The 13,960-nt window shown below is 46.9% G+C and overlaps 2 protein-coding genes across 3 annotated transcripts in view; one reads left to right on the top strand and one right to left on the bottom strand.

Moving 5' to 3' along the window:
• Positions 1-903: 903 nt before the first annotated feature.
• The window catches only part of SLC2A9 (solute carrier family 2 member 9), a 254,664-nt gene continuing 241,607 nt past the window's right edge, over positions 904-13,960 (bottom strand). The window contains exon 13 of one of the 2 annotated variants that reach the window (XM_063619385.1): positions 904-1,121. In XM_063619385.1, the coding sequence (XP_063475455.1) occupies positions 997-1,121 (125 nt within the window). In that variant the 3' untranslated portion in view covers positions 904-996. The remainder of the gene's footprint in view (positions 1,122-13,960) is intronic. The other variant, XM_063619388.1, reaches the window with a different exon arrangement.
• On the top strand, positions 1,335-5,109 carry DRD5 (dopamine receptor D5). Its single transcript, XM_055245475.2, has 2 exons — positions 1,335-1,406; positions 2,809-5,109. Exon 2 carries the CDS (start codon positions 3,128-3,130, stop codon positions 4,562-4,564), a length of 1,437 nt encoding a protein of 478 aa, XP_055101450.1. The 5' UTR covers positions 1,335-1,406; positions 2,809-3,127; the 3' UTR covers positions 4,565-5,109.

A 13,960-nucleotide genomic window follows, 5' to 3' on the forward strand; every position in this document is an offset into this window, starting at 1 on the left:
TAGTAGAGACGGGGTTTCATCATGTTGGCCAGGATGGTCTCAATCTCCTGACTTTATGATCTACCTGCCTTGGCCTCCCAAAGTGCTGGGATTACAGGCATGAGCCACCACACCTGGCTGGTCTCATCACACTTTCTAAATGACTATTATTAACTCATTTCCCAGATGAGAAAACTGAAGCTCAGAGAGATAAAGCGACCTGCCCAATATCCCAAAGCTAGTAAGTGCCTATTCTTCCTGCCTGCCATACTCCCCTTCCCTCTGTCTTCCCCTTTGCCTACTTAACTGTGATTCAACCCAAAGAGAAATTTCCCCAGGAAAGCCTTCCCTAAACATCTTGTCTTAGCCAACCTCCCCAACTACTGTACACTTCGATAAGGCTGTGAATTTTCCCTTCACAGCCCTTGTCACATTTATAATTGTGCATTTCTTTGGATTATTCCTGGGTTAAAGTCTATCTAGACTTTATGCCTTTTTTTTTTTTTTTTTTTTTTTTTTTGAGATGGAGTCTGGCTTTGTCGCCCAGGCTGGAGTGCAGTGGTGTGATCTCGGCTCACTACAAGCTCCGCCTCCTGGGTTCACGCCATTCTCCTGCCTCAGCCTCCCAAGTAGCTGGGACTACAGGCGCCTGCCACCATGCTCAGCTAATTTTTTGTATTTTTAGTAGAGAGGGAGTTTCACTGTGTTAGCCAGGATGGTCTCAATCTCCTGACCTCGTGATCCACCCACCTCAGCCTCCCAAAGTGCTGGGATTACAGGCATGAGCCACCGTGCACAGCCTAGACTTCAAGCTTTTAAAATAGTGTCTCTCTCTCTCTCTCTCTCCTTCCCATTGTATAACCAGTGAGTAAAACAACATCTGGGACATGTCAGTACTTGTTAAATATTTACTGAATAAAAGAATGAGTAACTGGAATTCAAACTCGTGTCTCCAAAATCCAAGTTCTTGTGTGACATCATGACTTGGTGTTCTCCAGGAGAAAAGGGTGGGGAAGGTCATTCCAGGTTGAGGAAGTACCACATGACCGTTTGCAATGGGTGTTCTTTTTTGGCGGTGATGGTGGTAGCAGCAGCTTGAATCCAGGCTATATGCGGAGTGGTGAAAGGAGAAGAAGCAGGAGCTGCGGACAAAGACAAGGGCAATATGAGGAAAAGACCTTGCATGCCTGGCCAGGAACAGGGGCCACAGGGAGCTGATCATGAAACACACTGAGGGTGTTTCATCAGGGGAGTGACAGAAGCATAGTCACATTCAGGAAAGATCACTGCCTGCTGGGAAGACAGAGGGTCAGGGCAGAGCCTAGAAGCCAGGAGAATGCCACAGGGTGGAGGAGGCACAATTCTGGACAGGGATGTCCATGGCCAGAGGAGTGGTCCAGCTCCTAGAAGATGAGGAGAGACCGGAGGTGAGGATGGCCCTTCAGTTTCAGGTTTAGGCACCTGGACAGATGGTCTTGCCCTCTCCAGTGGCAGAAAGCACTGAAGGGGAAAGAGGTTGGGGGAAGGGAGTGCGTAGGCTGAGCAGCCTAAGTCTGAGAAGCTGGGCCACTTGCAGGTGTTGGTCCAGGGTGCAGGTGCGTTTGGTAGAGGGGGAGACTAGGAAGGGAGGAGAAAGTCCAGTCTGTTTCTAGACCTCACCATGCTGCAGGTGTCTGGGCCAGCAGGTCGCAGCCGGAGCTGTGCAGCTGGCTGCTGTCGCATCCCTTTCTCTCCCAGCTGCCTTCAGCTGAGCTTAACCCCAGCAGAGGCCGAAGCACTTCACAAATGCAGCTTGTCAGCTGGGAGGTGCACTCAGAGCTCAGGCACACTGTTTTCTCTCTTTATTGTTGTCCTTCATTCTTTTTTTTCAGTTTGGGTTTTGGGCTCGGTCAGTTCCTTTTCTGTTAAACACTGAGCTATTTATCCATCCCTCTCAAGGTTGAAAAAGAGAACGACTGTAAAAGTGCCCTGCAAAGAAGAGGCTTCTCTGGCGGGGCGGGGGGCGGGGGGGGGCGCTCTCTTCCTCCTCTTGTCTTCTGGGTTCATTCCAAATTATTCCCCAAAGGAAAAAATCGCTCAAGGACTGGGGGCGGTGGTGGGGAAAAGGACAGTCTCCTAGGAGGTCAGATGAAGCCCCAGACTCAGGGTGTTGAGGGAGGGGCTGGGGGAAGCGGGAGCCTGTTCCTAGGAGACACTGTCTACTGGACACCTCATCCTAGACGGCTTCCCTGAGTTCTGACACTGTTCTAGGAGTGGGAATCATTATCCCACGCTGTGGAGAAGGAGACGAAGGCCGGGTAAAGTTATGTAGGGCCCTTAAAGTTGCAGAGCCAGGAATAAAGTCCGGATTGGGACTCAGGTCTGTGGGTAATCCAAGGCCGCCCCGCTTACCCTTCAAATGCTCTTTCCCCCTCCCGAGGCCCTCACGTCCTCATCCCTACCCCACCTCTTGTTCCCCAAGCGTGGCCAGGGCTAGGGCTCCAGGGCTAGGGCTCCAGGGCTAGGGCTCCAGGGCTAGGGCTCCAGGGCTGCACCAAGCACCATTCGGTCTTCCCGGGGAGAATTTTCCCCGGCCCGGGGCTAGGGTCTGGCGCTGGGGCGCCCCTTGGACCTGCGGGATTGCCCCTACACTCTGGCGCTCTGAGCGCGGTGAGCCAGGGGGCCAAGGCACAGGTGGGGCGGGAGTCGAGCGCGGAGGCGCGGGGGGCGGGACGCGGGGCCCGGGAGCGGCCAGGGACAGCGGCAGCGCCGCAGTGCCAGCCCGGCGCCCGCGACTGCCTGCCCCAGCCCCTCAGTGGCGGCTTGCTCTCTTCTCTCGCTCCGAACCAGACACAGCCGCTGCCGCTGCCGTCCGGCCCGCTGCAGACTCCCGAGAACAGCCCTGGCTGTCAGCGGGCACCAGCCGCTTCCTGTCCCCATCGCGGAGACTGGAGGGGCGCACCACGGCCACCGAGCCAGAGGCGCTTCAGGAGGCAAGAGAAGTCCCCGCGCGCTCCGGGGCCCGGCGCAGCTCATGGTGAGCGCCCTCTGGGGCTCGAGGGTCCCTTGGCTGAGGGGGCGCATCCTCGGGGTGCCCGATGGGGCTGCCTGGGGGTCGCAGGGCTGAAGGTGGGACCGCGCACAGACCGCCCCTGCAGCCCAGCCCGAAATGCTGCCGCCAGGAAGCAACGGCACCGCGTACCCGGGGCAGTTCGCGCTATACCAGCAGCTGGCTCAGGGGAACGCGGTGGGGGGCTCGGCGGGGGCACCGCCACTGGGGCCCGCGCAGGTGGTCACCGCCTGTCTGCTGACCCTACTCATCATCTGGACCCTGCTGGGCAACGCGCTGGTGTGCGCAGCCATCGTGCGGAGCCGCCACCTGCGCGCCAAGATGACCAACGTCTTCATCGTGTCTCTGGCCGTGTCAGACCTCTTCGTGGCGCTGCTGGTCATGCCCTGGAAGGCAGTCGCCGAGGTGGCCGGTTACTGGCCCTTTGGAGCGTTCTGCGACGTCTGGGTGGCCTTCGACATCATGTGCTCCACCGCCTCCATCCTGAACCTGTGCGTCATCAGCGTGGACCGCTACTGGGCCATCTCCAGGCCCTTCCGCTACGAGCGCAAGATGACCCAGCGCATGGCCTTAGTCATGGTCGGCCTGGCATGGACCTTGTCCATCCTCATCTCCTTCATTCCGGTCCAGCTCAACTGGCACAGGGACCAGGTGGCCTCTTGGGGCGGGCTGGACCTGCCAAACAACCTGGCCAACTGGACGCCTTGGGAGGAGGACATTTGGGAGCCCGACGTGAGGGCAGAGAACTGTGACTCCAGCCTGAATCGAACCTACGCCATCTCTTCCTCGCTCATCAGCTTCTACATCCCCGTGGCCATCATGATCGTGACCTACACGCGCATCTACCGCATCGCCCAGGTGCAGATCCGCAGGATTTCCTCCCTGGAGAGGGCCGCAGAGCACGCTCAGAGCTGCCGGAGCAGCGGAGCCTGCGCGCCGGACACCAGCCTGCGCGCTTCCATCAAGAAGGAGACCAAGGTTCTCAAGACCCTGTCGGTGATCATGGGGGTCTTCGTGTGTTGCTGGCTGCCGTTCTTCATCCTTAACTGCATGGTCCCTTTCTGCAGTGGACACCCCGAAGGCCCTCCGGCCGGCTTCCCCTGCGTCAGCGAGACCACCTTCGACGTCTTTGTCTGGTTTGGCTGGGCTAACTCCTCACTCAACCCCGTCATCTATGCCTGCAACGCCGACTTCCGGAAGGTGTTTGCCCAGCTGCTGGGGTGCAGCCACGTCTGCTCCCGCACGCCGGTGGAGACGGTGAACATCAGCAATGAGCTCGTCTCCTACAACCAAGACACCGTCTTCCACAAGGAAATCGCAGCTGCCTACATCCACATGATGCCCAACGCCGCTACCCCCGGCAACCGGGAGGTGGACAACGATGAGGAGGAGGAGGGTCCTTTCGATCGCATGTCCCAGATCTATCAGACGTCCCCAGATGGTGACCCTGTTGCAGAGTCTGTCTGGGAGCTAGACTGCGAGGGGGAGATTTCTTTAGACAAAATAACACCTTTCACCCCAAATGGATTCCATTAAACTGCATTAAGAAACCCCCTCATGGATCCGCATAACCGCACAGATATTGACAAGCATGCACACACACGCAAATACATGCCTTTCCAGTGCTGCTCCCTTTATCATGTGTTTTTGTGTAGTAGCTCGTGTGCTTAGAAACCTCACCCCATTGATTGGTAGTTCAAAGAATTAGCAGAAGCAGTTGCAATAAACTCAGTCAAATATACCCAGCCTACCAGAGATGGACCAATGATCCTATGAGAGAAGAGAGTATGGTGCTGGGTCCTTAAAAAAAAAGTGATACTTGGTCCTTAAAAAATATGCTCTCCCCTCCCTTTTTAAACAAATGGCTTGTTCAGTCACTTGTTTGTGTTTGAATTGATTTTTAAACAGCAGGTTGTGTGTGTGTGCAGTGATGCGGTGGGAGCACAGCTTTCCTGGGTCTGGATTCCCGTGGCTTTGTGCTTATGTCATTACTTCTCTCTGTGCTGGTGGGGACCTCTTTACCATAGCTTAAGAAGTCTCCCTGATTTATTCTGGTGTCTAATAAACACAGATTATTTGTATTATGGGGTGACTATCTTTGCTTTGCTATATTGGGTTTCAGGATTGCTTCTGAAGAAATGATGAGTGCATCCTTAAAATGCAAAGAAGATATTTGCTGGATCTGGAAGTACATGCTTAATCTCTTTACAGTTTGGCCTTAAAGATACACCAGGGCAAAGGACCTTGAGGAGCTTCTGTTTTCTCAGGTTTCTTTTTATTACTTATACCCATGTTGGGTCTGTGCTGAAACCTGGCTTCAATGGCGCGGCATTAGATCTTCTCAAGCCCGGATTTTTTTTTTTTTTTCTCATTTGGAATCTTTTTTGAAGTAACATAAGACAACTCTCCTTATTCCTAGACAGATGGGATCAGTTTATTGAAAAGATCATGTAGAATAATACCTTGAATCATTCTCCATCTGAAATCTGTAGCATGTTTTAGAATGACATGGCTTTTGAGAAATTGTGTTTTCTGAAGAGCTTTGAAATGTGTGAATCAAGATGCTTTAAAAAAGAAACCCTATTTTTAAATAGGCATTTTCCTTAGTGGACAATAGCAAATAGGGAAATGCTTTTTAACTAAAATGTAGAAGCCAGAGATGAAATGTGAATGAACTTGAAATTGGAAAATCTGTAGGTCAAGGTGCTCAATAGAAAAGCCCAGCTGACTCCAATCATTTTGTTTTTCCTCTCTGCAGTGTGCACAGTCAAGGGAAGTGTTTTATTCCAGACCCACACCAGTTGAGAGCATATTATTACCATCAGATCTAAATGTGAGCACTATTAATGGAAGCAAATGAAATGTGAATATGCAATTTCTTGCAAGTCCCTGCTTTGAAGCAGTTTTATCAAGGACAGTTCAATCAATTTTGTTCTCTTTAAGGCTAATTTTATTGTCAGTCTTCTGTGCAGCCGTATCTTGATCACTGCAAAATGTGCAGTTCCTGGCACATCGTGCTTAATAAATATTTGTTGAATGAATGACTATTTCTGGAACAGTGAGATTGAAAGGAAATCCTATTCAGTACATCAATTTTTATATATAATTTAGTCAAAATGATACTGGAATCTGAGGTCCGTGTTAAGTTTCTGACCTCCTGTGAATGGATAGCTAAGCGAACCATTAGGCAACATTAGGGGCAGTGAAAAGCACACAGCTCTAGGATCAGGAGATAGTCGCATGACCTTGAGTGAGTCAATTAACCTTTCTGGGCCTCAATTTTCTGTCTGTGTCTATAAATGGAAAGACTTCAACTAGATCACTGTTTACCCAATTGTGCTTTGTGATGCAGATGTTAATGGATGGGGTCTGTGGTTCAGCAAACCCAGGTTCAACACATGTTTTCTCGATAGGACTTCTTAGAGCTTCTCCTGTGCATGATGCATCCTCCAGTGAGAGAAGATTCTGTATCATTTCCCAATGCCGTTCACCTTGTGAACCTTGTTTGGTGGAATTCCTGTTACTGTTTCTCTGGAGTCCACAGTCATGACTTAAGAAACTCAAATCTAACTGATCTGGAAGTCTTTACAATATTCTGTTCTAAAGCAAGGGTTGCTATAAACAAAATCTTTTGTGAAAAACACTGTGCTAGGCTCCAGTTTAAATGTTCTATGTTATGGAAAATGGATTATGTGAGGACTTTGGAATTTCCTTCTGTAAAATATCACTCACCATTCATTATAATTGTGTACTATGCTCTAGGCATTGTTCTAGATGCTGGGAATATAGTTGTCAATCAAATTCTCTGCTGTCTTGGTACATTTATTGAGTCAGGGGAGAGATAAGCCATTAAAGAGATCTGTACTATACCGCACTGCATTGCACTGTGCTGTACTGACCAGGATAGATAATGCCAGGCAGGGGTAATTGCTATGTTGCAAAAAACCTAGGGTGAGTAGGGTGGTGAAGCTGCTGTTTCACTTATGGTGGTCAGGGGAGGACTTTCCAAAGAGCCACCTGAAGAGAGACCTTGATGAAGTAAGGGTTGGAGGGCTGCTAATGTCTGGGAAGGAGAGTAATCCAGGCAGAGGGAGTGGCAAGTGCAAAGGCTTGGAAATGGGATTGTTCCTGGTGCCCTCGGAGGAGTGTGGCTGGAGGGCTATAAAAGAGGAGCGTGATAGGATTAATGTTAACTGCTGTAGCAGCAATTGCAGCAGGCATGATGGAGACCCAGCGTGTGCTGGGTACAATACATGTATTAACTCATTTGACTCTCACTGCCCTGTGAGGTAAACACTTTCATTACCCCATTTTACAGGTAAGGAAATGAAGGCATTGGCAGGCTAAATAACCAGCCTGTGGTCACAGAGCTCCTGAGTGGCAGAGCTCAGCTTGAACCCAGGTAGCCTGGCCATGGAGTCTTTAATCCTAACTGCTCTTTGATGGTGAGAGAAGATGCCAGGACGTCTTCAGTCAGCAGATGCACTAGTGCACAGATCAAGATATTCAGTTTTCTGTTCATTTATTACTGAAATGGTTAATTGACTCATCCCCACAGCTCTACAACAGCAGATCTTCATTGTGTACCTACTCTGTGCACAGCTTTGTGTTTGGAGGGAAGGCACCCTAGGGTTATGGGCAAAGTAGCTCTTACATGATGGGCCAAATGCTTTCCTGGATTCTTATTTATTCCTCACATTAACCTCACATGTTATTATTTTTCCATTTTACAGATGAGGACATGGGGGCACAGAGGACCTTGAGGACAAGGTTGTTTGTCCAAGGTCATGTGACAAGTAAGTAGTGGAACCAGGGTTCACCCTAGGTCAGTGGTTCTTAATTGAGGGAACTTTGCACCCTGCACCCCCACAGATATTTGGCAATGTCTGGAGACATTTTTGGTTGTCACAACTGGGTGTCAGGTGCTCCTGCCATCTTGTGGGTAGAGGCCAAAGATGTTGCTAAACAACTTATGGTGCACAGAGAATTATCCAGCCCCAAATACCCATGTTGCAGCACTCGAGAGGCCTTGGCCAGGCAGGCAGACTCCAGGTCCCAGCTCCCTGTCCACAAGGCCACCTGCCTGGGATTGCAGGCTCCACTGCCCTGGGTTTGAAGTTTGGCTCCACCATTTATTAGTCATCCAAATTTGGTCACCTTTCTGAGCTCCAGCTTCTTTATCTGAGCAATGGGCACACGAACCACACAGAGTGTGTATTACACAAAACACATGCCCCAGAACTTCCTTGTTCTGATACATGCTGAATCTTCTCTTATAATTAGGCATCCATACACCATATTGATAGGTTAGAAGTGAGTCATTAAGTCCAAATCATATTCAAGGGGAGGTGATTAGACTTTACCTCTTCATGGGAGGAGTGCTAAAGAATTTGCAGAAGAGATGTTTTACATTTTATGCTTTATTTTTAAACACTTGTTCTCACATAGTTTCAGACTTACAGAGACCTTGCAACATGGTACAAAGAATTTCTAAATATTGTTTACCCAGATCCCCCAAACATCAGGGTTTCACTGTATCACTTATCTCTATTCTTCCCTTTTTCTTCTGAGTCATCTAAGATGTGATGCCCATTTACTCTTGAATATTTTGTTGCATATTTCCTAAAAACACGGAATTCTCTCATCTCATCTACACACTTTATTCAGACTTCACGATAATGTCCTTTATAACAAAACAATCCAAGACCATGTGTTGCATTTAGCTGTCCCCTATAATTTGAAAGTTTCTGCTGCTTTGTCTTTCATGACACGGACCTTTGTGAAGATTACCTGGCCAGTTACTTGGTAGAATTGTCCTTCAACTCGGGTTTTTTGGTGGTTTTCCATGATTAGATTCTGTCATGAATGCTGGGCAGGAATATCACACATGCCATGCTGAGTTCCTGCAGCTCATGGCATGAGGGGCAGGTGCTGTTAATTAGTCCCATTACTAGCAATGTTAACTGTGCTCATGGGGTTACGGTACTGTCCACCATTTTACTCTTTATAATTAATATGTATTTCCTTTGGAGAAATACTTTGAGACTATGAAGATATCCTATTATTTCTCAAACTTGCATCCATTGGTTTTAGCATTTATTAGTGGCCCTTCCCTGAATCAGTTATTACTGTGGTTGTCAAATGGTGTTTTTTAAAAAAATTCCATAATCTTTCTAAAAGTATTGTTGCTTTTCTACTGTAAGGAAGAACATTTGTTTATATATTTATTGACATCAGCGTAGAATCTTGGTTTTCTAGTTTTCTGTTTGTTTGTTTTTGAGACAGGGTCTCACTCTGTTGTCTAGGCTGGAGAGCAGTGGCATGATCACAGATCACTGCAACCTTGACTCCAGGGCCGAAGTGATCCTCCCACCTCAGCCTCCCAAGTAGCTGGGATCACAGGCATATGCCACCATGCCCAGGTAATTTTTTTTTTTTTTTGTAGAGACGAGGCCTCCCTATGTTGCCCAGGCTGGTCTCAAGCTCCTGGGCTCAAACAGACCTCCTGCCTCAGCCTCCCAAAGTGCTGGGATTTACAGGCTTGAGTCACCATGCCCAGCCCGGGTTTCTAGTTTTTATAATAGGTTATAACCTTTTACTTGACGCTGTTAATGGATACTATTTTGACATTCCAGGTATGGGACCTGGGGACACACGTGTCCCATTTCTATGATATTAACACAATGCTCAGTCTAGGGGCAACACTCAGAACACTGTTTTCTATTGTCTTCTAAGACTGTCCCTGACCTCAAATCTCTCAGTGAACTGAGAGTATCCATACTTATCATGATATTTAGGTTGCCCTAGATTTGGTTAGTGGGAGCCCTTTAAGTTGGTTCTTGTGGCCTTTTGACATGCTGTCATTATTCTTTGAGTAGTTTGTTACTTTTCAACATGAGATATGTCAGAATCATCTTGTGTATTCCCTGTCCAAGCCTTGGAATCAGCCATTTCTCCAAGGAGACCAGGGTTCCTTCTAGTAGAAAATGGTACGGAGAAATCAAGATGTGGGCACTAGGGTGTTTATTGTTACTGGGGTGATATTGTTTCTATATCCTCTTAAAAGACAGAGTAGGGAAATGGATACATGTATATACATGCACACATATTCATATGTGCATATACACATATCCGTGAGCATCTCTATCTATTTCTATGCCTACCTATGTACATATATCAAATCCCATGTATTCGTTTTGATATCTAGCAGACATATTTCAAAAACCATCACCTCTGGTTCAAATCTTAATTCTCTAATGTTCTAGTTCATGAGACCTGGAAGTCAAAGAGATTAAGTTACCTTCCTAGGTTTTAAAAAATATTAAAAAGGGAATAGTTAGTTGCTTACCTTGTAGTTTATTGTAGGGTTATGTGCTATGATGCATGTGGAATGTGTAAGGGCATTACACAATAAGAATTTAAAAATGGTCTTCTAGTGACTGTGTCCTTAAGAGTTGAGAGTACAGGGCAGAACCTTCCTGTTTCTATGTAGTGGTTCTGCACTCCATTTTACAGGCAGTGTGGGAAGCTACTAGGGATCAAGAATTTAAGAGTCAATATGCAGGAGAGGGATAGAGTAGCTAAAGAGCAAACTAGACTTGCCTATACCTAGAATAGGAAGAAACAGGACAAGATGTCAAGCTTGATAGGAGGAAGTTGTTGATATGAGGGGAGAGTTAAGTGGAGAATGTTGAGCCCATGTGGAACCCCCTGGGCCTCTAGGCTAATTCGGGGGAAGGGCTTAAAGGGAATATGAGTACCCCTACTCACAAGAGCAGGCAGAGCCATCAGACTTTTGCTTTGACGCTGTTAATGAAGTACCATTTTTATATTCCAGGTATGAGACCAGGGGATACCTGTCTCCCATTTGTAGGATATTAATAATACAATGCCAGTTCCAGGGAAAACACTGAGAACATTGTTCTGATTCTCTTCTAAGACCATTCCTGTCCTGAAAACTCTTAGTGAACTGAGAGTACCAGCACTCCACCAACAATGACAGAATAAAGGTAACAACCAGCATTTGCTGAATATATATTGGGTGAGGTGCTTTGTATACATCTTCTCATGCAATCGTTGCAATATTCTTGTGACATAGGCACCATTGTCCTCATTTGAAAGAGGAGGACATAGGCACCATTGTCCTCATTTGAAAGAGGAGGACATAGGCACCATTGTCCTCATTTGAAAGAGGAGGAAAACGAGGCCGAGAGAGGTTCAATAGCAAGCCAGGTTATGCTTCTAGTAAGTGATAGAAGTGGGACTTCAAGAGCATCTACTCCTGGAGAACCCCCCTTTTGGGCTTTACACAACTCTTTGGAGGGACTCAGGAACAGGAGAGCTCCTTCGTGTATATTGCCCATGGGTCCTCTCCAGGTGAAGTATTTTGAGGTTCTGAAACCATTATCAGACTTGGTTGTAAATTCCCTCTCCATCTTGGACCTCTTCCTGAGCTCTTCCAATGGCCCTTTCCAATGGGTAATTAGACCCCTGTTGTCTACATGAGTGAGATCTGCTCAGCATGGAGGCTGCTCTATTTTTCTACACCCTTGATAATTTGTAGATTTGGGAAAGCATGCCCAGTATGGCTTGTCAGGGCTAACACATATGCCCTCGTTCATATGTCAACTTGGCTTCATGGGTAGGGGCTGCCTGGAGTCCTGGGATGAGAAGGACTACAAAATTGCATTCCAATCAATGACATTGAGGGGCCTGGTTAATAAATGGTTTCCATTAGGAGTTTGGGAGGTGGGGGACGTGTGAATATTCTAAATACTTGCCATTCTGGGTCTCTCCGTAGCCCCTAAACCTGTCTGTCCTAGAACCATTTGAAAGTTAAAATATTGATGTCTGGGGCCCACTCCAAATTAGTTAAATCTGAATTTCTAAGGAATAGGGCCTAAGCTTCACTTTTTAAAAAAAAATTGAATGTGTTAGAATGTATATAGCCACAATTGAAAAACACCATTGGTCTACACTATCATTAGGCATGTTTGAAATTTATCTGCCTTGATCCTGCCCTCATCTTGCCTTTGCTACAATATTAAATGGGCTCTTATTAACAATGAATACATCTAATTATTCTCTAGATCTTTTATTAGCTTGAATTATTCTTAGATATTCTGCCACATAAAAGAATTTGAATGTATAGTCTTTGTGGTTAATGGTCTAAATAGCTAAACTCAAACCTCACTGCAGCTGTCACTAGAAAGGCCTCATTGATGGAGAACCCTAGAGGTCCTTTTAGAGAAGAAAAAATAATTCAGTGGGCCAAGCTGTAATATTTTGCCTCTGATTCTCAGATTCCTTGTTGGCAAAATGGGAATGCAAAATAAATAAGGAGTCTATAGTCAGTACCTAGTAAGTATTTGTTGAATGAACAAATTAGTGGAATACAAAATTTAAATACTTGTCTCATTAAACATCTAGAGAAAAAGGAGACAGATATAGAGCTAACCCATGCCTGTTACACCATTTAATGCTAGGCGTATGGAAGCAGATACTGTGTCTCTCTAGTTTCACAGGCTCTCAGATCGAGAGGAACTGTACTCTAGGAGCTGCATGTGATTAGTCATTCTCAAGAAGTCCCCACCCCAATACCTGATTTGATGAGATTCTGAACTTTAGTTGATGCTGAAGGGGGAGGATATTTTTAGGGATCTTGGGAGGACACGAGCGTATTTTGCATGGGGTGGAGGATGTGAATCACTAGGGGCTGGAGGACAGGCTTCCCGGCAGCCCCTAAGATGGCCTCCAGTGATCTATGCCTCCTGGTATTCATGCCCTTGTATGAGCCTCTCCACTCCCTTACATCTTGGCTGAACCTAATGTCTTGCTCCTAACAAACACAATATGGTGAAACTGATGAACAGCACCTTGAGAAGTTACAAGAAGACAATGACTTCCATCCTGCTCACCCTCTCTTGCTCTCTTGCCTTCTTGTTCTGATGGAAGCCAGCAGCCACATTGTGGGTGTGCTATGAAGAGGCCCAGTAGCAAGAAACTGGAGGTTGGAGGAGTGTCTGACCAAGAGCCAGCCCAAACCTGAACCTGCTAATAATCACGAGTAAGCTTGGAAAGGAAGCGTCCCTCAGTTGAGCCTTCAGATGAGACCATAGCCTTATATTACTCCTTGATTGCAGCGTTTGGGAGACTGTGAGCCAGAAGACCCAGCAAAGCTTTGCCTGGGCTCCTGACTCATAGATACTATCAGAAAAACACTTGCTGTTTTAAGCCGCTAAGTTCTGGGTTAATTTGTTACTTAGCAATAAATAACTAATATAGAAGAAAAAGGAGAGAACATTTATTGAATCCTTCACTATACCCCAGATACTTTGTAAACCTTTTTCCATTTCATCCTTAAGTCAACCTGGATGAAAATATTCAGGTTCAGAGATGCTGGGTGAGTGCCAGGGGCAGGATATGAATCACTACTGTTTGATTTGAAAGCCTGTGCTCATTTCTCTATTCCAGGATGCAAACCAGGAGATGTTTTCTATTCTATGTTTCTTTTATCTTTTCTTTTCTTTTCTTTTTTGTGGCAGGGGGACAGGGTCTTGCTCTGTCATCCAGGCTAGAGTGAAGTGGAGCAATCATGGTTCACTGTAGCCTTAAACTCTTGGGCCCTGGTGATCCTCCTGCTACAGCCTCCCAAGTAGCTGGGATTATAGGCATGCACCACCACACCTGGATATATATATATTTTTTTAATTTTTATTAGAGACAAGGTTGCACTACGTCACCCAGGTTGGTCTCAAACTCCTGAGCTCAAGGAATTCTTCTGCCTCAGCCCCCACAAAGTGCTAGGATTACAGGTAGGAGCCATTGTGTCTGGCCACATTTTCTCTGTTCATAAAGTCAGCAGTAGAATAGCTAACGTTGTTGCTAAACAGTTTGTATAAAATGAGTAATTATTAGTGTCCCTGCATGCAG

The sequence above is a fragment of the Symphalangus syndactylus genome, chromosome 16, assembly GCF_028878055.3.
Source record: "Symphalangus syndactylus isolate Jambi chromosome 16, NHGRI_mSymSyn1-v2.1_pri, whole genome shotgun sequence".
Classification (NCBI taxonomy): Eukaryota; Metazoa; Chordata; class Mammalia; order Primates; family Hylobatidae; genus Symphalangus; species Symphalangus syndactylus.

Coding starts and splice junctions, on each gene's coding strand:
- DRD5 (XM_055245475.2), top strand. CDS start 3,128: ATGCTGCCGCCAGGAAGCAACGGCACCGCGTACCCGGGGCAGTTCGCG.